Source organism: Nomascus leucogenys, chromosome 21, assembly GCF_006542625.1.
Source record: "Nomascus leucogenys isolate Asia chromosome 21, Asia_NLE_v1, whole genome shotgun sequence".
NCBI lineage: Eukaryota > Metazoa > Chordata > Mammalia > Primates > Hylobatidae > Nomascus > Nomascus leucogenys.
The window spans coordinates 44,335,141-44,360,866 of record NC_044401.1 but is presented as its reverse complement, the minus strand read 5'-3'; the positions used below and the strand labels follow the sequence as shown (position 1 = coordinate 44,360,866).

General features: G+C 45.7%; 1 protein-coding gene across 7 annotated transcripts in view; it reads left to right on the top strand.

Moving 5' to 3' along the window:
* Positions 1–25,726, top strand: part of MYLK (myosin light chain kinase) — a 285,888-nt gene that overhangs the window by 156,948 nt on the left and 103,214 nt on the right. For 4 of the 7 annotated variants that reach the window (XM_030802237.1, XM_030802243.1, XM_030802238.1 and 1 more), the window contains 4 exons: positions 243–778; positions 1,364–1,570; positions 14,516–14,650; positions 18,317–18,469. In XM_030802237.1, coding sequence (XP_030658097.1) covers positions 243–778; positions 1,364–1,570; positions 14,516–14,650; positions 18,317–18,469 — 1,031 coding nt within the window. The remainder of the gene's footprint in view (positions 1–242; positions 779–1,363; positions 1,571–14,515; positions 14,651–18,316; positions 18,470–25,726) is intronic. The other 3 variants (XM_030802239.1, XM_030802241.1, XM_030802242.1) reach the window with 1 other exon arrangement.

Genomic DNA, 25,726 nt, shown 5'->3' with positions numbered 1-25,726 from the left:
TAGGGAAAGCAGGGCTCTGGGCAGGGCTGCGGGACAGGCAAGTGTCGGGAATGGCTGCTTGTGCTGTGTCTTGGGAAACTGGGCAAACTGCCGAGAAAGATGCTCTTACTTGCTCTTAACTTGTGGGCTTTTGTGATCCCTGGAATCCGTGCTTGTGATGAGTAATGTTTGTGAGTAACCAGATGATCCTTCTGTTCTCCCCTCTCCTCACCCACCCTACCCACACCCTCACCACCACACAGGTCATTTGGGAGAGAAACAAAAGCCACCAATTCAGACGTCAGGAAAGAAGTGACCAATGTAAGCTCAAAGGAGTCAAAGCTGGACAGTCTGGAGGCTGCAGCCGAAAGCAAGAACTGCTCCAGCCCCCAGAGAGGTGGCTCCCCACCCTGGGCTGCAAACAGCCAGCCTCAGCCCCCAAGGGAGTCTAAGCTGGAGTCATGCAAGGACTCGCCCAGAACGCCCCCGCAGATCCCAGTCCTTCAGAAGACTTCCAGCTCCATCACCTTGCAGGCCGCAAGAGTTCAGCTGGAACCAAGAGCACCAGGCCTGGGGGTCCTATCACCTTCTGGAGAAGAGAGGAAGAGGCCAGCTGCTCCCCGTCCAGCCACCTTCCCCACCAGGCAGCCTGGCCTGGGGAGCCAAGACGTTGTGAGCAAGGCTGCTACCAGGAGAATCCCCATGGAGGACCAGAGGGATTCAGCATTCCCCAAATTTGAGAGCAAGCCCCAAAGCCAGGAAGTCGGGGAAAATCAAACTGTCAAGTTCAGATGTGAAGGTGAGTAGAGGTAATTAGGGTCACCGGTTGCCAACATGTAGCCCCTTGGTGGCCACTGCCTTCCTTCAGCACCCAGCTGGTCTGCACCTCCTGTATCCACTCATCTTCTTGGACTAGCTCCTTTAGAAAACCACCTTACAGGGGCCTTCACCTCAGGAGGGACTCATTGTAGAAATGCCCTTTGTTCTGGAGAGACCCCTAACAGTAGCCTGTTGTTTGCTGTTGGATAGAGTACCGGCCCTGGGCCCTAGTTCTTACCACCCTAGAAGGAGCACCCTCATTATCGCCAACATCGAAAAGCAAACCTCATGGTCTCCTCCGCCCTTTCTTGCCCTTGCCTGGCTTTGGCCGACCTGGAGACCTAGCCCATCACCCTGTATTCATCCTCCTCAAGGCCCCTGACTCTCTCAGGAGGTTTCGTCTTGTGGAGTGTGGTTGAGGGTGAGGAAGCAGACTCAGAGGTGGGAGGGCAGCTCCACACCAAACTGAGCCCTTTCCTCCAGCTCAGGCCTTCCCCACCTACCTCACAAGCATGGGGTGCTCTCCAGGGCATAGGGAACTCATGTTCTTCACCTGGCCCTGTAGTTTCAGGGATTCCAAAGCCTGAAGTGGCCTGGTTCCTGGAAGGCACCCCTGTGAGGAGACAGGAAGGCAGCATTGAGGTTTATGAAGATGCTGGCTCCCATTACCTCTGTCTGCTGAAAGCCCGGACCAGGGACAGTGGGACATACAGCTGCACTGCTTCCAACGCCCAAGGCCAGGTGTCCTGTAGCTGGACCCTCCAAGTGGAAAGTGAGTACACTTCTCCGGGTCACCCTGCATTCTCTGTGGGACAATCATTCATGGGGTGCTTCACCTTCTGCAGATGGTTCATCTCCTATAACCCCCTGCCTTGGTGCACAGCCCGACAGAAATGTCACCCCCAATCACGTGCCAAGGCCAAGTATGTTGCTCTAGGCCAGGGATTCATAATCAGGAGTTCACATCAGAATCACCTCAAAATAAACATGCATGGCCCCACGCCCAGCCCAGCTGACAGCTACCTTTCCTAGGTCCTTCAGCTGTTTGAATAGTGCCGTGACTCACGTTTGTAACCACAGAGAACTGAGTGTTCATTAAATATACAGGTTTAGAGTAATGTGAGATGATGTGGGATCCCACATCTTTTATGTTTATTGTACTCTGTTTATAAAAGTAATGCATGTTCATTGTGGGGAATTTAAACAATATATAATCTTACGACTCAGAAATAAATTATATTTTAATGTTTTTTATACAAACTTACCATTGTGGTATTTGTATACTACTTTCCATCCTAATTTGCTCATGTGATATTAACATCTTCTTATACAATTCTTGGAAAGCATGACTTTTAGTAGCCATATAATATTGCATGGCATGGCTGTATCTAATTTAGGTATGCTGTTATTTGTTGAATAATTAAATTGTTTCCATTTTTCACTATTATTACATACCTATGATAAATATTCTTGTACCTGTCTATCTCTATAAAATTTCCCCCTTACTCTAAATACATATGTAGGCCCTAGGCCCATGCCATACCCTTGAGAAATGCATTAACAAATACCACAAGAGTAGAATCTGCAAACTGCAGGCTGCTGGAAACTGTGGAACAAATAACTTTCACCCATTTCTTTTCCACATACAAATTGCAAGCAAAAAAAAAAGAAAACACAACCTATAGAAAACTTACATTAGAAGGTATATAGTAACATCAACAATTACAATAATTTTGATAATCTTCTGCCAATCCTGACTGAGATAATCTTTAAAAAGTTTTTATGGGAACATCAAGAGAATTTGGACACTGATAAGATTTAATATAAAGGAATTCGTGGTGTTTTAAGATGTGATGGTGGTCTTGTTGCTTTTTTTTTTTTTTATAAGTTCATCTGTTTGAGAGATATATCCTGAGTTATTTACTGGTGAAATGATACGGTTTTTTATATTTGACTTAGAAATAATTCATGTTTGGGGAGCACTGGCAGGAGTGTCAATGAAATAATATTGATATAAATGAAAGTTGAGAGATGGGTACATAGGAATTCACTACACTGCTTTGTCTACTTTTGTGTATGTTTGAAAATTTTCAAAATGCACATTTCCAAAAGAAAAAAAGACTTAGTGATGTATCCATATAGTAGGATGCCAGACAACATCCTGTAGACTGATGCTAAAACATGTTCAAGATGCACTAGGAAGGGAGAGGAGCAAAGTACAGGCTCATATGTAAAAGGAAGAAAAGATCTGTGTACACACATGCAAAAGATGCCTGTGTGTGCACACATCATTTGTGGAAGAGCATACAAGTCCCTCTAGGAAGGGGAAACTGGGGGTCCACAGGAAGGAATGGGGCATCTTACTTTTCACTGTATACTATTGATTCACTGGGATTTTAACTATGGTTTAACTGGAATTTTTGCTATCCTCGTGCATTCCTTTACAAGAAATATTATCCATGCCATGTGCAGGTGGGAGTGCTTGTAGGCAGAGTTCACAGGTCTAGGAGATCAAGCCTCATCATCCAGGCCAGGTCTGTATCCCTGCGCAGGGGACAGAAATATGGTGTCATGTCCACCACAGGTTAATGGTGTATCCAGAGGGCCTAGATTCTCCTGTGGCTTCTTCTGCTGTGAATTTATCTAAGTTTCATAGAAGACTATTTTTAGCCTGTTCACATCATGGGGTAATACATCTCAGGTTGATTCCCTATCTTGCTGTGTTTTGTGTGACAGCTTTATTGAGATATAATTCACATAACATAAAAAGCACCCTTTTAAAGTATACAATTCAGTGGTTTTTAATATATTCACAGAGTTGTGTGGCCATCACCATCATCTAATTTCAGAACATTTTCACTACCCTTCCCAAAAGAATCCTACCCATTAGCCATCACTCCCTGTTCTCCCATCCCCACAACCCCTGATAGCCACTAATCTACTTTTTGTCTCTATGGGTTTTCCTCTTCTGAACATTTGATATTAAGTGGAATCATTCAATATGTGGCCTTTTGTGTCTGGCTTCTTTCTCTTAGCTTAATGTTTTCAGGGTTCAGCTATGTTGTAGCAGGTGTTAGTACTTCATTCATCCATGTGGCTGAATCATATTGCATCATATGGATATAGCATGTTTTTTTTATCCATGCATCAGTTAAGGTCCATGTGGTTGTTTCTACTTTTTAGCTATGGTGAAAAGTGTTGCTATGCACATTTATGTATGAGTTGTTTTCAATACCCGTTTTCAATTTTGATATTAGACCACATATATTGTTGGGTCATAAGGTAATTCTGGATTTAACCCTCTGAGGAACTAACAAACTGTTTTTCACCATTTTACATTCTTCTAGCAATGTACAAGTGTTGCAGTTTTTCCACATTCTCACCAATACTTGTTATTTTCTTCCTTGCTTGCTTGCTTGCTTTTTTTTAAAAAACGAGTCTTGCTTTGTCAATGGGGCTAGAGTGCAGTGGCATGATAATAGCTCACTGTAACGTAGAACTCCTGGGCTCAGGGAATCCTCCTGCCTCACCTCCTGAGTAGGTGGGACTAAAGGTGCTTGCCACCACACTCGGCTAATTTTTTTTATTATTTGTAGAGATGGGAGTCTCACTATGTTGCCCAGGCTGGTCTCAAACCCTTAGACTTGAATGATCCTCCCACTTCAACCTCCCAAAGCACTGGGATTATAGGCATGAGCCACTGCACTCAGCCTGTTTTCTATTTTTTCTTTATAGCCATTCACAATCATCTGACTATGATTTTTTTTTTTTTTGAAACAGGGTCTCACTCTGTTGCCCAGGCTGGAGTGCAGTGGCATGATAATAGCTCATTGCAGCCTCAACATCCCAGCCTCAAGTGATCCTTCCCACCTCAGCCAACTGGGTAGCTGGGACCACAGGCATATGCCACCATACCCAGATAATTTTGTTTATTTATTTTTTTATTTTTTTATTATTATACTTTAGGTTTTAGGGTACATGTGCACAATGTGCAGGTTTCTTACATATGTATCCATGTGCCATGTTGTTCTGCTGCACCCATTAACTCGTCATTTAGCATTAGGTATATCTCCTAATGCTGTCCCTCCCCGCTCCCCCCACCCCACAACAGTCCCCGGAGTGTGACGTTCCCTTCCTGTGTCCATGAGTTCTCATTGTTCAATTCCCACCTATGAGTGAGAACATGCGGTGTTTGGTTTTTAGTCCTTGCGATAGTTTACTGAGAATGATGTTTTCCAGTTTCATCCATGTCCCTACAAAGGACATGAACTCATCATTTTTTATGGCTGCATAGTATTCCATGGTGTATATGTGCCACATTTTCTTAATCCAGTCTATCGTTGTTGGACATTTGGGTTGGTTCCAAGTCTTTGCTATTGTGAATAGTGCCGCAATAAACATACGTGTGCATGTGTCTTTATAGCAGCATGATTTATAGTCCTTTGGGTATATACCCAGTAATGGGATGGCTGGGTCAAATGGTATTTCTAGTTCTAGATCCCTGAGGAATCGCCACACTGACTTCCACAATGGTTGAACTAGTCTACAGTCCCACCAACAGTGTAAAAGTGTTCCTATTTCTCCACATCCTCTCCAGTACCTGTTGTTTCCTGATTTTTTAATGATGGCCATTCTAACTGGTGTGAGATGTTATCTCACTGTGGTTTTGATTTGCATTTCTCTGATGGCCAGTGATGATGAGCATTTTTTCATGTGTTTTTTGGCTGCATAAATGTCTTCTTTTGAGAAGTGTCTGTTCATGTCCTTCGCCCACTTTTTGATAGGGTTGTTTGTTTTTTTCTTGTAAATTTGTCTGAGTTCATTGTAGATTCTGGATATTAGCCCTTTGTCAGATGAGTAGGTTGCAAAAATTTTCTCCCATTCTGTAGGTTGCCTGTTCACTCTGATGGTAGTTTCTTTTTCTGTGCAGAAGTTCCTTAGTTTAATTAGATCCCATTTGTCAATTTTGGCCTTTGTTGCCATTGCTTTTGGTGTTTTAGACATGAAGTCCTTGCCCACGCCTGTGTCCTGAATGGTATTGCCTAGGTTTTCTTGTAGGATTTTAATGGTTTTAGGTCTAACATTTAAGTCTTTAATCCATCTTGAATTAATTTTTGTATAAGGTGTAAGGAAGGGATCCAGTTTCAGCTTTCTACATATGGCTAGCCAGTTTTCCCAGCACCATTTATTAAATAGGGAATCCTTTCCCCATTTCTTGTTTTTGTCAGGTTTGTCAAAGAGCAGATAGTTGTAGATATGCGGCATCATTTCTCAGGGCTCTGTTCTGTTCCATTGATCTATGTCTCTGTTGTGGTACCAGTACCATGCTGTTTTGGTTACTGTAGCCTTGTAGTATAGTTTGAAGTCAGGTAGCGTGATGCCTCCAGCTTTGTTCTTTTGGCTTAGGAGTGACTTGGTGATGTGGGCTCTTTTTTGGTTCCATATGAACTTTAAAGTAGTTTTTTCCAATTCTGTGAAGAAAGTCATTGGTAGCTTGATGGGGATGGCATTGAATCTGTAAATTACCTTGGGCAGTTTGGCCATTTTCACGATATTGATTCTTCCAATCCATGAGCATGGAATGTTCTTCCATTTGTTTGTATCCTCTTTTATTTCATTGAGCAGTGGTTTGTAGTTCTCCTTGAAGAGGTCCTTCACATCCCTTGTAAGTTGGATTCCCAGGTATTTTATTCTGTTTGAAGCAATTGTGAATGGGAGTTCACTCATGATTTGGCTCTCTGTTTGTCTGTGATTGGTGTACAAGAATGCTTGTGATTTTTGTACATTGATTTTGTATCCTGAGACTTTGCTGAAGTTGCTAATCAGCTTAAGGAGATTTTGGGCTGAGACGATGGGGTTTTCTAGATATACAATCATGTCATCTGCAAACAGGGACAATTTGACTTCCTCTTTTCCTAATTGAATACCCTTTATTTCCTTCTCCTGCCTGATTGCTCTGGCAAGAACTTCCAGCACTATGTTGAATAGGAGTCGTGAGAGAGGGCATCCCTGTCTTGTGCCTGTTTTCAGAGGGAATGCTTCCAGTTTTTGCCCATTCAGTATGATATTGTCTGTGGGTTTGTCATAGATAGCTCTTATTATTTTGAGATACGTCCCATCAATACCTAATTTATTGAGAGTTTTTAGCATGAAGCGTTGTTGAATTTTGTCAAAGGCCTTTTCTGCATCTATTGAGATAATCATGTGGTTTTTGTCTTTGGTTCTGTTTATATGCTGGATGACATTTATTGATTTGCATATGTTGAACCAGCCTTGCATCCCAGGGATGAAGCCCACTTGATCATGGTGTATAAGCTTTTTGATGTGCTGCTGGATTCGGTTTTCCAGTATTTTATTGAGGATTTTTGCATCAATGTTCATCAAGGATGTTGGTCTGAAATTCTCTTTTTTGGTTATGTCTCTGCCAGGCTTTGGTATCAGGAAGATGCTGGCTTCATAAAATGTGTTAGGGAGGATTCCCTCTTTTTCTATCGATTGGAATAGTTTCAGAAGGAATGGTACCAGTTCCTCCTTGTACCTCTGGTAGAATTCGGCTGTGAATCCATCAGGTCCTGGACTCTTTTTGGTTGGTAAGCTATTGATTATTGCCACAATTTCAGAACCTGTTATTGGTCTATTCAGAGATTCAACTTCTTCCTGGTTTAGTCTTGGGAGAGTGTATTTGTTGAGGAATTTATCCATTTCTTCTAGATTTTCTAGTTTATTTGCATAGAGGTGTTTGTAGTATTCTCTGATGGTAGATTGTATTTCTGTGGGATTGGTGGTGATATCCCATTTTTCATTTTTTATTGCATCTATTTGATTCTTCTCTTTTTTCTTCTTTATTAGTCTTGCTAGCGGTCTATCAATTTTGTTGATCTTTTCAAAAAACCAGCTCCTGGATTCATTAATTTTTTGAAGGTTTTTTGTGTCTCTATTTCCTTCAGTTCTGCTCTGATTTTAGTTATTTCTAGCCTTCTGCTAGCTTTTGAATGTGTTTGCTCTTGCTTTTCTAGTTCTTTTAATTGTGATGTTAGGGTGTCAATTTTGGATCTTTCCTGCTTTCTCTTGTGGGCATTTAGTGCTATAAATTTCCCTCTACACACTGCTTTGAACGTGTCCCAGAGATTCTGGTATGTTGTGTCTTTGTTCTCGTTGGTTTCAAAGAATATCTTTATTTCTGCCTTCATTTCATTATGTACCCAGTAGTCATTCAGGAGCAGGTTGTTCAGTTTCCATGTAGTTGAGTGGTTTTGAGTGAGTTTCTTAATCCTGAGTTCTAGTTTGATTGCACTGTGGTCTGAGAGACAGTTTGTTATAATTTCTGTTCTTTTACATTTGCTGAGGTAAGCTTTACTTCCAACTATGTGGTCAATTTTTCAATAGGTGTGGTGTGGTGCTGAAAAAATGTATATTCTGTTGATTTGGGGTGGAGAGTTCTGTAGATGTCTATTAGGTCCACTTTGTGCAGAGCTGAGTTCAATTCCTGGATATCCTTGTTAACTTTCTGTCTCATTGATCTGTCTAATGTTGACAGTGGGGTGTTAAAATCTCCCATTATTATTATGTGGGAGTTTAAGTCCCTTTGTAGGTCACTCAGGACTTGCTTTATGAATCTGGGTGCTCCTGTGTTGGGTGCATATATATTTAGGATAGTTAGCTCTTCTTGTTGAATTGATCCCTTTACCATTATGTAATGGCCTTCTTTGTCTCTTTTGATCTTTGTTGGTTTAAGTCTATTTTATCAGAGACTAGGATTGCAACCCCTGCCTTTTTTTGTTTTCCATTTGCTTGATAGATCTTCCTCCATCCCTTTATTTTGAGTCTATGTGTGTCTCTGCACGTGAGATGGGTTTCCTGAATACAGCACACTGATGGGTCCTGACTCCTTATCCAGTTTGCCAGTCTGTGTCTTTTAATTGGAGCATTTAGCCCATTTACATTTAAAGTTAATATTGTTATGTGTGAATCTGATCCTGTCATTATGATGTTAGTTGGTTATTTTGCTCGTTAGTTGATGCAGTTTCTTCCTAGCCTCGATGGTCTTTACAATTTGGCATGTTTTTGCAGTGGCTGGTACCAGTTGTTCCTTTCCATGTTTAGTGCTTCCTTCAGGAGCTCTTTTAGGGCAGGCCTGGTGGTGACAAAATCACTCAGCGTTTGCTTGTCTGTAAAGTATTTTATTTCTCCTTCACTTAGTTTGGCTGGATATGAAATTCTGGGTTGAAAATTCTTTTCTTTAAAAATGTTGAATATCGGCCCCCACTCTCTTCTGGCTTGTAGAGTTTCTGCTGAGAGATCAGCTGTTAGTCTGATGGGCTTCCCTTTGTGGGTAACCCAACCTTTCTCTCTGTCCACCCTTAACATTTTTTCCTTCATTTCAACTTTGGTGAATCTGACAATTATGTGTCTTGGAGTTGCTCTTGTCGAGGAGTATCTTTGTGGCGCTCTCTGTATTTCCTGAATCTGAATGTTGGCCTGCCTTGCTAGATTGGGGAAGTTCTCCTGGATAATATCTTGCAGAGTGTTTTCCAACTTGGTTCCATTCTCCCCATCATTTTCAGGTACACCAATCAGACGTAGGTTTGGTCTTTTCGCATAGTCCCAAATTTCTTGGAGGCTTTGTTCATTTCTTTTTATCCTTTTTTCTCTAAACTTCCCTTCTCGCTTCATTTCATTCATTTCATCTTCCATCAGCGACACCCTTTCTTCCAGTTGATCGCATCTGCTACCAAGGCTTCTGCAATCTTCGCGTAGTTCTCAATACTTGGCTTTCAGCTCCATCAGCTCCTTTAAGCCCTTCTCTCCATTGGTTATTCTAGTTATCCATTCTTCTAATTTTTTTTCAAAGTTTTTAACTTCTTTGCTATTGTTTTGAATTTCCTCCCGTAGCTCGGAGTAGTTTGATCGTCTGAAGCCTTCTTCTCTCAACTCGTCAAAGTCATCCTCCGTCCAGCTTTATTCCGTTGCTGGTGAGGAACTGCATTCCTTTGGAGGAGGAGAGGTGCTCTGCTTTTTAGAGTTTCCAGTTTTTCTGCTCTGTTTTTTCCCCATCCTTGTGGTTTTATCTACTTTTGGTCTTTGATGATGGTGATGTACAGATGGGTTTTTGGTGTGGATGTCCTTTCTGTTTGTTAGTTTTCCTTCTACCAGACAGGACCGTCAGCTGCAGATCTGTTGGAGTTTACTAGAGGTCCACTCCAGACCCTGTTTGGCTGGGTGTCAGCAGCGGTGGCTGCAGAACAGTGGATTTTCGTGAGACCACAAATTCAGCTGTCTGATAGTTCCTCTGGAAGTTTTGTCTCAGAGGAGTACCCGGCTGAGTGAAGTTTCAGTCCGTCCCTACTGGGGGGTGCCTCCCAGCTAGGCTGCTCGGGGGTGAGGGACCCACTTTAGGAGGCAGTCTGTCTGTTCTCAGATCTCCAGCTGCGTGCTGGGAGAACCACTGCTCTCTTCAAAGCTGTCAGTCAGACAGGGACATTTAAGTCTGCAGAGGTTCCTGCTGAATTTTTGTTTGTCTGTGCCCTGCCCCCAGAGGTGGAGCCTACAGAGGCAGGCAGGCCTCCTTGAGCTGTGGTGGGCTCCACCCATTTTGAGCTTCCTGGCTGCTTTGTTTACCTAAGCAAGCCTGGTCAATGGTGGGCGCCCCTCCCCCAGCCTCGCTGCCGCCTTGCAGCTTGATCTCAGACTGCTGTGCTAGCAATCAGCAAGACTCCATGGGCATAGGACCCTCCGAGCCAGGTGCAGGACACAATCTCCTAGTGTGCCGTTTTCCAGGCCCGTTGGAAAAGCTCAGTATTAGGGTGGGACTGACCTGATATTCCAGGTGCTGTCTGTTACCCCTTTCTTTGACTAGGAAAGGGAACTCCCTGACCCCTTGTGCTTCCCGAGTGAGGCAGTGCCTTGCCCTGCTTCTGCTTGCGCACAGTGCGCTTCACCAACTGTCCTGCACCCACTGTTTGGCACTCCCTGGTGAGATGAAATCGGTACCTCAAACAGAAATGCAAAAAACACCCGTCTTCCGTGTCGCTCAGGCTGGGAGCTGTAGACTGGAGCTGTTCCTATTCGGCCATCTTGGCTCCACCCCCAATTTTGTTTATTTTTGTAGATAAAAGGTCTCACTATGTTGCCCAGGCTGGACTTGCTCAAACAGTCCTCCCACTTTAGCCTCCTAAAGTGCTGGGTTTACAGGCATGAGCTACCACACCCAGCCTGACTGCAATTTTGATTTGCATTTCTCTGATGACTAGTGATTTTGAGCATCATTTCATATACTTATTGGACATTTGTATATCTCCTTTGGAGAAATGCCTATTCAGATACTTTACCCATGTTTTAATTGCATCATTTACTTTTTTATTCTTGAGTTGCAAGTCTTCTTTTGTATTCTGGATACAAGTCATTTACCAGATATGATTTACAATAATCCTCTCCCATTCTGTAAAGGCTGGATTATTTGTCATGTGTGGCCACAGAAGTCCCTGCTTAGTTAGTTTAGTGATCAGCTAATTGATTGGATGGAGAGTTCCTTAAATGCCTTGAACTAATACTTTTCCCAGCCTTTGCCAAGGGGCTCTGGGTGTGTGTTACGCCCATCTTCAGTGCTCCGGCCAGCAGTTTACAGCTCTGCTTTAGCCTTGAGTTTCTGCTTGCACCAAAGCTCCGAGTCAGCCAGAGGTGAGACAGTAGGGCCTTCTTACATCTTTCCTGGGCAGGCTCACAGCCCTGCACATCCATGTGGGCTTCTCAGTTCTCAGGAATCTGTCAGAGCTTTTCAAAGTCCTGGACATCTCATTCCCCAGTTTTTCCTTTTAAGTCTTTTGGTCAGACTCTTTTTAGCCCTGAGTGATATTGCTGTCTCAAGTAGCTGTAATATTAAACAATTGCTACTGATTGATTTTAACAAACATCCTGGAGACAGGGCCATCCACACAGAGTAAACTTTGAGTCGGGTTAAATAAAGACAACCCTGAAAATGGAATTGTTGAAGGAGCTGCCAGACAGGGCAAATAGTGACCATTCTCTTACGGATGGGGTTTTTCAGGAGCTCTGAACCCATCCTGCCCCTTGCTAAGTGGCTGATTTTCACAAGTACCATAGGTACTGTTGGTTTTCAGAGTTACCCCAGAGCTGGGGCAAGGGGCACGAGAGTGAAAAAGCACATAGCTTGCTGTTCTTACCAAGATTCAGCTATGTTTTGTTGTTGTTGTTGTTGTTTGTTCTTTGGGAGGGTGGAGGGGCAGGGTATTGTTGTTTGGGGTTTTTTGTTGTTGTTTATTTTTTTTCCTTTTTAGAGACAGAGTCTCACTCTGTCACCCAGACTGGAGTGCAGTGGCGTGATCATAGCTTGCTACAGCCTCAAACTCTTGGGCTCAAGCAATCCTCCTGCCTCAGCCTACCAAGTGAGACTACAGGCACATGCCATCATGCCTGGCTCATATTTTAATTTTATTTTTTTGGTAGAGACAAGAGTCTTGCTATGTTTCCCAGGCTCGTTTCAAACTTCTGGCTCAAGCAATCCTTCTGCCTTGGCCTCCCAAAGTGCTGAGATTAAAGATGTGAGCCACCACTCCTGGATGTTTGTTTGTTTTTATTGAATGCTCCTCAGAATGTTGCAAGCCTGTGGTTAATTTCTGGCATTCTGAAACCATTGCTTTTGACTCTTTTTGCCAGTATTGTTGTTGCTTTTATGGAGGAATAGATCTTCAGAGGTCTTTACTTTGCCATTCCACATCCTATCTTCTTGATGAAGACACTCGCTTTTCTAAAACTTCTCCAGTTCCTAAACATCCTAGCTAATTCTTAGCAGATGAGTTTACCATGAAGCAGGTCATCTGATGGGTGTTCTTTTAGCTCCTCCTACATACTTCTCTCTTTCTGTTTTCCTATACTACAGAATACCTGTCTGTTTCCCTTCCCAAGACTTCTCTTTCTGTCCCTTCCCATCTTCACAAGGATCTGATCTAACAATGATTTACTCTCCCACCACTTCTTCAATCTTTCCCCTTCCCTTATTGAGAGACCTCTTTTTTCTCCCTACAAGCATGCTCTAGTTGTCCCTATGCTGACAAAGGAAAGAAAATCTTCCTTCCGCTTGAGAGCCCCTTGAGCTCCTACTCTATCCCTCCACTCTCTTTCATCCCTAGGCTATATTTGCCACAAGTAGAGTCTCTGTGCACAGCTTCTACTTGATAATAACAGCTAACACTCACTGAGGATGTGCTATGCTGGGTTTTGTGCTAAATGCCCTACCTGAATTGTTTCATTTAGTTACCCCAACAATCTTACAAGAAAATCATACCCATTTTCTAGATGAGAATACTGATCTTTAGTAAGGTTAAATGACTTGTCCAAGTTCATGTGCCTTGTAAAAGAGAGTGTATTTCTAACCCAAACTGACCTGGCATGAAAGCCTATATCCTTTTTGGTAACTCCCAAAGGCACTTCTCTAATGAGGGAGTTCAACACTGGCCAAGGGAAGGGATGGAGAGGGTGCCTCCCCACACCCTCCGGGTGGTCTGTCTGACCCTTCCTCAGTGCCAGGCCTGTCCAGGTACACTATCACTCTGTCTTGTCGCTGCCCTCCCATCGCCTACCCTCCCCTAGGATCTGGAGGAGAAAGTGCAGCTGTACAGTCAGAGCTGGCTGTAAAACTTGGCTTCAGCATCGAGTTCAACTATGGGAAATTAGTAACCTCGTCTATAAAATGAACTCAAGAGAACAACCTCATAGCATTGTCACAATCACATCTGGAAAAGTACCTGGCACATAGTAGGCCCTCAAATCTTATTAGCTTTCTTGCCCATAAACCCCTGCGGTATAATATGACATTTCCTCTCCTCTCTGTATTGAATAGGCTCTTGAAAAGCACCAGTGATATATCTTCTAAGCACCAAATCCAGTTCCACCTTTTCTCAGCTATCAGCCACCTTGACACATGTACAGCATGTTCTGGTTGTCATAGAAGAGATTATCCCTATTGCTCTCAATTAAGGTCCCCAAACTAGAAAATGTCCCCTAATTCACTGATGTAGAAGGCTTTTGGAAAGTTCAGCTCAGCAGTTCTCAACCAGAATGTGCATTCAAACCACACAAGGGCATCGTTACTGCATATTCCCAGGTCCCCGGCAGCTCTAAGCCCTTGACCTAGAATGGGGTTCAAACTGTGCTTAGAAAACTGGAGCACATGTGAGTCCTATGATTCAGTTCTGGAATTGGAAAAAAATCATTGTAATAATTTAAAATTGAAATGTCCTCACCTGTGAGCCTGTGGCTTATACAAGTAAAAAGATATTCACAAGATTGTATAATCACTGATGGGACATATTAAAGAAGATAAGAGACACTAGAAAGTAGAGTAGGACCAACAAGCAGGAAGGAGCTCTCCGGAGGCTCGAGGGCAGCAAAAGCCAAGGCAAAACAGGAGGCACCTAGGTCGCAGAGGAGAGAAGGCAGGTCCAGGTTCTAAGCTCCCCAGGGCTAGGGTGTTTTGTGACTGTGAAAAAGCCCCTGTGGGTGACTCTGCTTCAGGCTCCAGGTCCCTACATCACTGGTGCTGCCTGTTTCTTAAGCGTGAAGAGAGATAAGGCAAAGGCAGGCTGCCGAGGGTACCCAGGTGTCCAGGACAGTGAGGCGTGCCTGGGAGGCTGGGGTGACTGCAGGCATCACCAGAGCGGGCAAGCTGTGATCTGAGCTGACCTGTCCTTTTCCCTCACAGGGCTTGCTGTGATGGAGGTGGCCCCCTGCTTCTCCAGTGTCCTGAAGGACTGCACCGTCATTGAGGGCCAGGATTTTGTGCTGCAGTGCTCCGTACGGGGGACCCCAGTGCCCCAGATCACTTGGCTGCTGAATGGTGAGTTCCCCCTGCCCCAGCTCTCTGCTCCCATCCCCTGGGCCCTTTGGCGCTGCCTGAATTCTCACTTATCCCTCTGAGCCATTTATGCCTTGGACATCCCGGAGGTATGAGAAGGAAGCATGGGGCACAGAGAGAGCACGGGCACTGGGATCCTGCTCCTGACTGGCTGAGCAAGTTACTACTCCTGTCTGAGCCTTGAGTTCTCCATCTACATGGTGGGAATCATGCTGCCTATCTGCAGGGTGGTGGCTGTGAAATTAAATTAGATCATTTCTATAAAGTGGTTAATAAGATGCCTGACACATAGGGGCATGAGCAGTTGGATTTATTTTCAAATGGCCAAACTCATAATAGGCCCTCAATTAATGTTTGTTGAGTCAATAAATGAACAAATAAATTAATAAACGAATGAACCACTCTCAAAGTCGCTTGAGGGATCTTACCTTTTATTTAGTGGCAGGTGGTTCTGGGACTCACAGATCAGTTATTCTTTTTAAATTGATAGTCCTATAGAGACTCGCCAACTCTCTTTTTGTCAAGTAAGTTCCTTTAAAAAATTATTTGCCGTATATTATCACCCTTTTCTTTTTAAAGGACCATTTAATTTCAACAGTGTGGGAGAACTCTGTCTTTAAAAGACTGAGAACTGTCCATTAAACTGATAAGATGGAGCAGGGACTACTGTTGGGATCCCCAGGGAGGGCGAAAGAGCACCTGCTGAGAGTCAGGAGACACAGGCACTTGTCCTTCTCCACCGCTGAGTGGTCGGGTGACCTTGGACACTTCACTCCTCGGGGTACCAGCTTCTTTGTCTATGAGAAGATAGGGTGGAAAAGGTTTGGGATCTCAGCTCACTCTCACACCTAATAGAATAGGCTCCTTAAGACAGCAGTGGGCTGGGCGCAGTGGCTCACGCCTGTAATCCGCACTTTGGGAGGCTGAGGTGGGTGGATCACCTGAGGTCAGGAGTTCGAGACCAGCCTGGCCAACATGATGAAACCCCATCTCTACTAAAAATACAAAACTTAGCTGGACGTGGTGCCAGGTGCCTGTAATCCCAGCTACTCTGGAGGCTGAGGCAGGAGAATCGCTTGAACCCAGGAGCCAGAGGTTGCAGTGAGCAGAGATTGCGACATTGCACTCCAGCCTGGGCGACAAGAGCAAAACTCCATAAATAAATAAATAAATAAATAAATAAATAAATAAATAAGAGAGCAAGTGAGCAAGCAGTGCCCCAACACTTATGCACCAAATAGTCCCCAGTTGTTTCTGCGTCATTGATGTATTCCCTGTGAACCTTCCTTGTTGGTGTAGTTTGCTCAGGCTTTGCTAGAAGCTGTCTTTAGTGAGTGAGAGGAAGTGCCATCTAGTCTTCCTACATGCAGTGTTCTTGGGTAGGTAAGTGAGAATTGAGGCCTGCCTTCCCTCCCAGCCGTCAGCAAAGGACGGAAGTCCTATTGGATCCAGTGATTGACTTCAAGGAGGCAGCCTCCTTGTGGCTGGAACGCAATATGGGCATTAAGGACTAATAACGGAGTCTAGACTAAGTATCAACAAACATTTTCTATAAAGGGCCAGGTAGTAGCTATTTTCAGCTTTTCAGGCCATACAGCCTCTTTAACAACTCTCAACTCTGCTGCTGTGGTATAAAAACAGCCATAGAAGGCTGGGCGCAGTGGCTCACTCCTGTAATCCCAGCACTCTGGGAGGCCAAGGCAGGCGGATTGCCTGAGCTCAGGAGTTCAAGACCAGCCTGGCCAACACAGCGAAACTGTCTCTACAAAAAAAAAAAAAAAAAAAAAAAAAAATAGCAAAACTTAGCCAGGCTTAGCAAAACTTAGCCGCTCCACTCCAACCTGGGTAATAAGAGTGAGACCCTGTCTCAAAAAATAAAAGAATAAACAGTACATAAGCCATAGACAATACGTGAAAGAATGAGTGTGGCTGTTACAGTAAAACTTTATGGATACTGAAATGTGAATTTCGCATAATTTTTACATGTCATGAAATATATTACCTTTATTTTTTTCGGCCATTTAAAATATGTAAAAACTATTCTTAGCCTGCAGGCGCTACAAAAACAAGCTGCAGTTAGGATTCTGCCCAGGAGCTATAGCTTGCTGTCTCCTAGTTTACGCATCACTCAAGACCGTGTTTTCTCAGTGACTCTTAGCGTTTCCACACCCGTTCCACTAGAGGGCGATCATGCTCAGGTTGGGTTTCCTTGGCTGCTAACTCTGGTTTAACCCAGCCTCCGAGCTGGGAGAGCCTAATGTCTCCCAATTCTGATGTGCCCTGAGCCAACAGCTCCGTTCTGGGGCCTCCATCCCATCCCATGTTTGTGGGGCCACAGTGAGTTACGTTCCAGTTAAAGGAGAGCTCTCAAAAGGCTTGTCAGCACATGTTTGGACAGAAGAGACACATTGGCGGCAGTCAGGGAATACACTGATATTGTCAAGGAAGAGAGGTTTGGAGGGTACCATTGTGACAAAAACTAAAAACAAACAGCAGTGCTCACTTCTCTCAGTGGCAGGATCCAGGCCCCTGCCTTTCCCAGCCCTCGGCCCCACTTTTATGAAATGCAATAGGTTGAGAGGAATCTTTCCCTCTGGTCCTATGGTGTGCTTGCCAGTCTCTTTGCCAAACTGTCATGGAGACATGAAGTGTTGCTATGTGCAGAAGAAAACACTGCATTGCAGGGAGACGACTTCTTTGTGTACTTTCTCCCTCCCCCACTGGCCACCCCCGATTTTATGAAGTGCAAACCAGGACCCTGGGGCCTGGCAAGGGAAGAAACTGACAGTTGCTTCCTATATGGCAGCTGGACACATTCCTGCTCCGCCGAGGCCAGACTCTTCAGTAATGAGATTTTTTTTTTCCTGGAAATGAAAAGTCACATCCCAGAATGATAAACTCCCAGGAACACAGAGCATTCAGGAAAACACTGAAGCTCATTGCATGCATTCCTGTCTTCATGCAGGACTTTATGTGACCTGGAACATGTCACATGGAAGGGACTCTGGAAAAAAGGAGCCGAGTCATTCTTAGTTCCCTATGTTTACCTTTGTGAACCCTAAAATACATCTAATTGCATAGAAGAAATGCACCTAACTGCAACATTGGGTAGGGTATGCAGAATTGCTTTTTGATAAATATCTACAGTGGAAAATGGAATCATTGTTTCTGGAGACATCTAAGTGGAGCTGGGTGCCCCATGTTCAGCTCAGGAAAGCTCTGTTTTGCCTGAGGCTGGGCTATGGGCCAGATGACCCTGTAAGATTCTCTCCAGGCTCAGAATTCTGTGAAGTTGAGGATGTGAATTTGGAGACTGTTTAACACAGAATGCCCAAAACTCTGTCCCTTTCCCTCCTGCATTTTTAATTCCTCCAGATTCTCCCTCCCCCATCCCTCTAGGCCCCGTCTTCCTCCTCCACCACACAATTACTCCCTTTCCTTCATCTCCTTAGCCCCTGGCTCTTTCTGCAGCCCATAAGCCTCTGTCTAGCTGGCTGGAGATGTGCATCGTACATCATTAGCCCTCAATGGATCTGAGCAAGCATGACAAGCCTCAGTGTCGTGACAGCAGCAGCCCTGCTGAGGACAGGGCTCCCATCCCTACTGCCAGTGCTGCCTGGCCTGAGCCTTCCTGTGCTTCCTCCACAGGGCAGCCCATCCAGTATGCTCACTCCACCTGTGAGGCCGGCATGGCTGAGCTCCACATCCAGGATGCCCTGCCGGAGGACCATGGCACCTACACCTGCCTGGCTGAGAATGCCTTGGGGCAGGTGTCCTGCAGCGCCCGGGTCACCGTCCGTGGTAGGAGCCTCTGGGCACCCGGGTAGAAGCACCTTTCCTGCAGACACTTCTGCTTTGGAGGAAGGGCACATTTGTAGAAAATGGTATCATGAGCTAAAATCCAGGGAGCAGAGGTGCACATGGCACTACTCCACACCATTGGCAGCGGCAGGTGCTGTGACAGAGGAGTGGCTGCTGCAACCTCTTAGGGACAGAGGAGAGGGTCCTTAAAAAGTGCTGCACCTGCAGGTAGGAAGTGAGGGAGATGACCCCCAGGAGTTCACAGCGACAAGGGTCTGCCATCAGAGGTGGCCTTTTCCTCATCCCCTCACTCCATTGGGGCCATGGAAAGATACGGGGGAAAGAGATGAGGGCTCCCTTAGCTCCAGAAGCTCCAGGTCTGGTCAGAAGAAAACCTCACACACTACAAAAAGACTTGGGAGAGCACTCACATATTCCCTGAGCAGTCAGTGGCCTCACCAGTGACCCCTTACATGCTGGGGGACCCTGGGTCACAGTGTGCATATTGAGGCTTCCAGAGGGTCACAGGTTGTCCCCTTTCTGCCCCCCTTCTACTCACGGGCCCAGGCTTGTTTTTACACATCAGCAGCCTGGTCTCCAGTAATCTGATTATCATGGTCATCCATTCATCAGCCAAGCACTTAGTCCCCAGGAACTGCAGGGAGCCACAGACTCAAGACAGATCTGTCTGGGCTGTGGTATCAGCAGGCCTGGTGACAGTTCCCACGGAAGTGCTTCCTGGGTCCCAGGCTTTCAGGTAAGCCTGATCCCACCCTCACCCTGAGCCTATACCCCCCGCTCCTGTGCATGACTGGGCCCTCTGGTGCTAGCACTGAGTGCAGCGTGACTGGTCTCCCATCAGACAAGCAGGAGAATACATCTCTCCATTCCCCAGGGCTCAGGCCTGTCAGGAACCCCTCCGTATTGTATGAGTAGCCACTGTCTGGGAGGCTGCAGGAGGAAGTTTCGCAGAAAAGGAACGGGGAAGAAACATTTGTGGCTTACTGTGTTAAATACTTTCACCTCACCCGTATTCTCTCACCGGGACCTCAGTAGCCTAGGGGACAAGGATGCTGTCCTGATTTCAGACAGAAGGCTCTGAAGTCTCAGGAATTGAATGTAACTTGCCTAAGTGCATCATGTTAGTCTGCAAAGCTGGACCCTGGAGCCCACAGCCTGTGACTTTCAAGTCTGTGCTCATTCCTATGCCCTGGCCTTTTTCACAGGGCACGTCCCCTGGCCCAAAGGGGAAGACTGGCCACTGTGAGCTGGACAATGTCGGTCCCTTAGGGATGAAGGAACTGGCACTGATGGAGAATGTGGCCGACGCTGGCTCCGTGAAGCTCTCTGCCAGGAGTGAGCACGAGAAACTGGTCCACCCCTTCCTTCCAGGAAACCCACCACACTGGGCTCAGAGCCCAGCTCTGGCCTCTGGGAATTTGCCAGCCAGATTCTGGTTTACAAACTTACTCATTTATCCTCATAGTTCTAACTTCATGACTCCCTGGGAGCCAGGTGGGGAGCTCAGGAAATGGTGATAATGAGACTTCAGGGGAAACCTGAACTGCTGCGAACCTTGTCTCTGAGGGCCAGGGAGCAGGACTCACCTGGGGGCTCTTCTTGGAGGCCAGCGTGGCCAACCCCAGAGTCGAGTAAGGGGCAGCAAGAGTCAGAATACTACACGTAGGGCCGCATGGCTCAGCCCTCTGTTTTCCAATACTCCCTCCACAGCTGCAGCCAAGCACTAATCCAATGTCTGTCCTGGCTTGCCTGTGCTTAGATTGGATTAGAGTGACCCAGCTGAGCTAATAGTACCTCCGAGGTGGGAGTCCCAGGCAAAGGATCAAGAACTCTTTAGGGCCATCCTCCTGACTCCCGGGCCTGTGGGGGCTGGGGCCTGAAGGATCACCACCCATCCGAAAAAAAAAAAAAAAGGCACAGAGAGGTCCCAGGCAAAAACTCTGCCAAGGAAGTTTGGATTTGCTCTGAGAAGAGGCCTGCATGAAAGAACCCCCTCCCAGTGCAGGGGATGTACTGGGCTGTAAAGACCAGACAGGCTCAGATACCATAAATGGTGAACAAGGCTGAGGACGCAGCCCAGCAGCTCAGGCCCAGCAGCGTTTGGGCTCTCTCAGCACAGGATTGGAGCAGGGTGAGCCTGGCACAGCGACACCCCCTGGCACGGTGCCCTGAGACACTCAGGAGGCACGGGGCTGCTCCCTGCACTGTCCTCCGCCGTGGAGTTTTTCTGACTTGATTGGCAGCCCCGTTGGCTCTGGGTCCTCGGGGGGGCAGCATGGGCTGGGGGAGATGATCACAGTGGAGGTGTTTGTTCCCTCCTGCACTGATGGCTGCTTCACCTCTCCCTTAGCTGCCCAGGACCAGCCCTCTCTTGCCCTTAGTGTGGCACTGGGCCACGGTGGGGAGCACGGATGTGGAGCCAGCGGCCTGGGTGTGAGTCCTGTTCTGCCACTTACTAGCCCTGCAGCCTGGCGTTAGTTAGCATTCCAGACCTCACCTTCCTCTTGTGTGAAATGGAGATGCTGACAGTCACAGTACTGTGAGGATTAAGTGAATGAATGAGCAAAGTATCCCCAGAGCATAGGATAGCACATACCCTCCATAGGTATATGCTGTGATTATGATTGTCCAGCAGAGCCCACCTTTAAACAAGATACAATCCTTACAAATGCCAAGACTGAGGAGGGGTTTTCCCAAAGGATCCACTTTGCTACAGTATTGTTTGTTTGTTTGGCCATCAGAGAATCAGAGGAGGGAGGGGTCCAACCAGACACGAGCCATAGATACACGCGCCTGCTTCCAAGGGCTCTGGCCACAAGGTGGCGCCATGCAGCAACGCGTGTCCCTCCAGTTGTCTTCTCTCGGAGGTGGTTGAGGGGCAGCTCCGCTGGAAGCAAGCTTATTCTGAGAGCTCAGCAGATACTGTGCCAAAGGCCAGAGGCAGGGGCTCTTTCTCACCTCTCGCCTTATGCCGATATTTTGCGATCATCGAGATTGCTGGTGCAGCCCCCAGACACGATTTCTGCGGCCAGCCCTTCATGCTTTCTCTGCCTCCCCTCCTCAGTGACTCTCTTCTTCTCCAAATCCTGGAAACTCCCACAAATGTCACTTTCTCTGGGAAGCCTACCCTAATCACCCCAGAATGCGTTCCCTGAACACCGTGTGCTTCTAGTATTACACTTACTTATCAACAAGTCTTTACTGCACACCTATATTGATCAGTGCCAGGCATTGTTCTGGGGAAACTGCAGTAGACAGGACAGCTGAGGGCCCTGCCTGCAGGGTGCTTACATTCTGATGGGGATGCCGGTAGCAATCAGCACCTGGCCTCATTTCAAATGCTGGCACGCGCTGTTAAGAACATGAGCAGGTCACAAAGGAGTAATTATAAAGAGAAAAAGCCAGTGAGTGGGTGCCTGAATCGAGGAGGGTGAGAGGGTGCATCTTTAGTGCTGTGAGGAAGCCTCAGAGGTGTCCATGGCCTGGGGAAAGAGAGCTCCAGGCGGGCAGCACAGCAAGTGCAAGGCCCTGAGTCAGGCGCAAGGTTGGCCCATTCGAGGAGCAGCAAGACAGCAGCCTCTGTGGCTGCAGCAAAGTAGACAGGGCAGTGTGATAGAAAGTGAGTTCAGAAGGCGGGGGCACACCATGCTGGGCCTCTGGAGGTGAGGAGGAAACAATTTACTCCGTGAAAATTCACTTTCATTTTACTCTACTTGCTTAATTATCTTCCTCTCCAGACTGTAAGCTCCCTGCAGGGAGGGACAACATCGTACTGTGTGTAGAGCCAGGCCTGCCATGGGAGCATGCATTCCCTGAATGGATGAGAGCACAGAGGTTGCCGAACCTCCCCTGCAGTGCAAGGAGGCATTCCCTAGAATTCCTCGCTTTTCTGGGGGCTCAGTGCCCATTAGGGTGTGCAGGAAATCTGCAAATTACCTTCAAGAGTCCCTCAACACGGCTGGGCGCAGTGGCTCATTCCTGTAATCCCAGCACTTTGGGAGGCCAAGGCGGGTGGATCGCTTGAGTCCAGGAGTTCGAGACCACCTTGGGCAACATGGCGACACACCATCTCCACAACAAACACAAAACTTAGCCGGATGTGGTGGCCCACGCCTCTAATCCCAGCTACTCTGGAGGCTGAGGCAGGAGGATTGCTTGAGCCTGCGAGGTCGAGACTGCAGTTGCAGTGAGCCGTGATCACACCACTGGACTCCAGCCTGGATGACAGAGCAAGACCCTGTCTTAAAAAAAAAAAAAAAAAAAGAGTCCCTCAACAAATATTCCTTCTTTCTCCAATACAGGCTAGGGAAAAAAAATTCCCCAATAGTTAACAAAGCAATGAATGTCTTTCCTCCTGACCCAGGATGAGTCTAAAAGATGATTAATTCAAATTCCTGCAGAGCCCAGGAAGATCTGAAATACAGTATATATTTCATGGTGTTTGGACTGAGTCATTGCTGGGGGCTTCTTTGGACTAGAATATTTTAAATTTTTTTCCCCCTGGAGTATCTCTGTCAAGGCTAAAATTCTTAAGTGTCTAGATTTATTAATAGCCTGCTAGTTGTGCCCATTTTGACATAGTTTCTCAGCCTAATGGTTTGTTGATTTAACTGAAGGCCTGGTGGGCCTGTTTAAGGCATCTAAGGACATCAAATGTGGGTAAGTTAGAAAGATAAAAAGATGATCTCTAGAATAGATAATAAAATATAACAAGCATATTTATTAGAGTATTTGTTTTGAGGCAGAGCTTCTAATGAAGACAACAGGCATCAGTGAAGTCAGCGTTTGCTTGGCAATGAGCAGAGGCACAGTTTGTTTTCAGATTAATACCAGGCACTCTGCAGGGCAGCCTGGAGCCACCTCCTTTGTCTTCCCTGGTTATGCACAGGTACTTTGGACACTATACAATCTATCCAGTTAACATAAGGTGTGGATCCTGACCTCCTTAAGCTTAAAAACACTGAAAACTTCTTAAATACTTACATTGGCTACAGAAAAATATATTGAAGAAGAATAAATACCAGTTTTAACTTGCCTTTTTTATATATATTAAGAAGCTTAGTTTATTCAAAACATCTGTCCACAAGCCTTTAAACTCTAAGAAGGCAAGCAATTAATTACATGTTAAAATTTATAACCAATATTTTCATTTTATGTAGGTTGAGTACAGAATTGGGTTTGTGTGCCACGTGGGTTCTTTGTGTTACAGAAAGACTTCTGAGCATATACGTGTACGTTTGTGCCCATACCATAGAACTTGAGCCTCATTTTACTAATAGGGCCATTATAGAGCTTTATAGCTCTCCACCTCTACAGTCCATAGTCAGTCATAATTACATGGAGTCCCAGATCAAGAATGCTATCCAGAATCGCAGCATTGAGCTCCTAGTGGCAAAATGTGACCCATGTGATGACAGTGTAACTAAGAGTGTGGTTTCCAGGCCTGCACTGGGAGGGAACAGTGGGTGGTTTGGATGCCATACCTTTATGTTTAGAGTGTAATTATAACTTCTAAGACAGTGAGAAGGCTGTGGTTTCAGTGATCTTTGCTTCCCAGCTAGAAACCCTATTATTACTGGTCAGAGATCTTTTTTGGGATATTATACGTCATTGTTCCTTTCATTCTTTTCCTCGCACACTTCTCTTCCCATTTGCTTCTTAAGTTCTGGGAGGAAGGGAGGCCAAAAGAGAACAACGCTATGGGAGGAAAAATCCTTTTAATGCCACAAAGTAGCCATTTTGCTGACTTCAAGAAGGTTCTCTTTGGTTAGGAGACAGCCTTTTGTTAAAGGGGAATTCAGATGCCCCGGGGATTTACAGCTTGCACAAACCCCCTGGAAGTGGAAAGGGGCTGCGCGGTATGTCAGCAGGGAGAATGTAACTCTCCTTTGATGAATCCTCCAGAGTTAACAATCCTGGAATTTAGGGAAAGGAGGAGGCTGGTGGTGATCCCTGGACCATGCTGGATTTCGAACTCCAAATAAAGAAAGATGGGGGAACTGTGCTTCCATGGTGCCCCCTCAACTGGTGATTTATTGAATTTACATAGTATAACGGGGTTTGGAGTGAATCAGAATTGCTGTTGGAATGGTATTTTGCATTGTAATAACTAAGGAATACAGCTTATGTTCAAAGCCTAAGGAAAATATTTAGTAGATCCAAGATGAAGGCAAACGTGCATTGAATGCAAATTTGGATCCAGGAGCATGGGTCTTCAGAAAGTAGCAAGTTGATCAGCAAATGTTGGCAGGTAGAAAAACACACTTATAAGGAGAAATTCAGAATTTAGTTGTTTTTCCTACTGAAACCACAGAAAGAAAAGGAAGGGCTGTGAAGGGAAGACAGGAGAATTACTGTAGTGCAGAAGGAAATGCCAGATCCTGGCCAGCCACCAGGACAAAGGCAGCAGTGGGTTCCTAGTGTCAGGTCCTAGAGGAGGTAAAGGCCTTGCTCCTGGTGCTGGGTTTGAAGAAGAGGCTTTACTGGTTATTTTATAAGCAGAATGAGTGCACAAGGTAACAAACTGCTCCCGTTTTGTGGGTGTCTAACTCGTCCTCTAAATAAAAGCTTTCCAAAACATCATGTTGGGTATCAATTTATATTAGGGTTTTTAAAGTAAAACTACATCAATTTGTTTTTAAGAAGGAATTGTTTTGATAGGAAAAGTCTAATTGGCTAGAAAAGCTAGCTTGTTTTATTTAATTCTCACAACAACTCCACTTGACACTTGCAAATTCACTTTACAGATGAAGAAAGTGATGCTCAGGAGGTGATGTCAGCTGCCCATAGTAGCCCAGTCGATCAGCAGCAGCACCAGGCCCCCACTTGCTTCAGCCCATGGGCTTTCTGCATGGCTGCTCTGGGATCCTGATAGGTCATTTGTTTGATGCTTTTGCTTCACCAGAGCAATCATTTCATGTTTAGTTTCATGACTAGGAACTGGCTTCAAAAACAACTTCTAATGAGTCAAAAACAGCCAAAATGGCAAGGACAGAAAAACTCCTCGGGTCAGTAGAATCATGAAGCGGGGGGGGGGGGGTGCATATATCTATCTCTGTCTCTCCTTCTCTCCCCCTTCCTTTGCTTCCCTTTTCCCCCCTCTCTCTTTCTCACATTCCCTCTCTTTCTTTCTCTTCTCTCTATTCTTCCCTTTCTCCCATTCTTGCTCTTTCTTAGGTCCTATTAACAGCTTCGTCTATATGGCATCGTTTTTACTTGTCAGCATCTGCTTTGGCT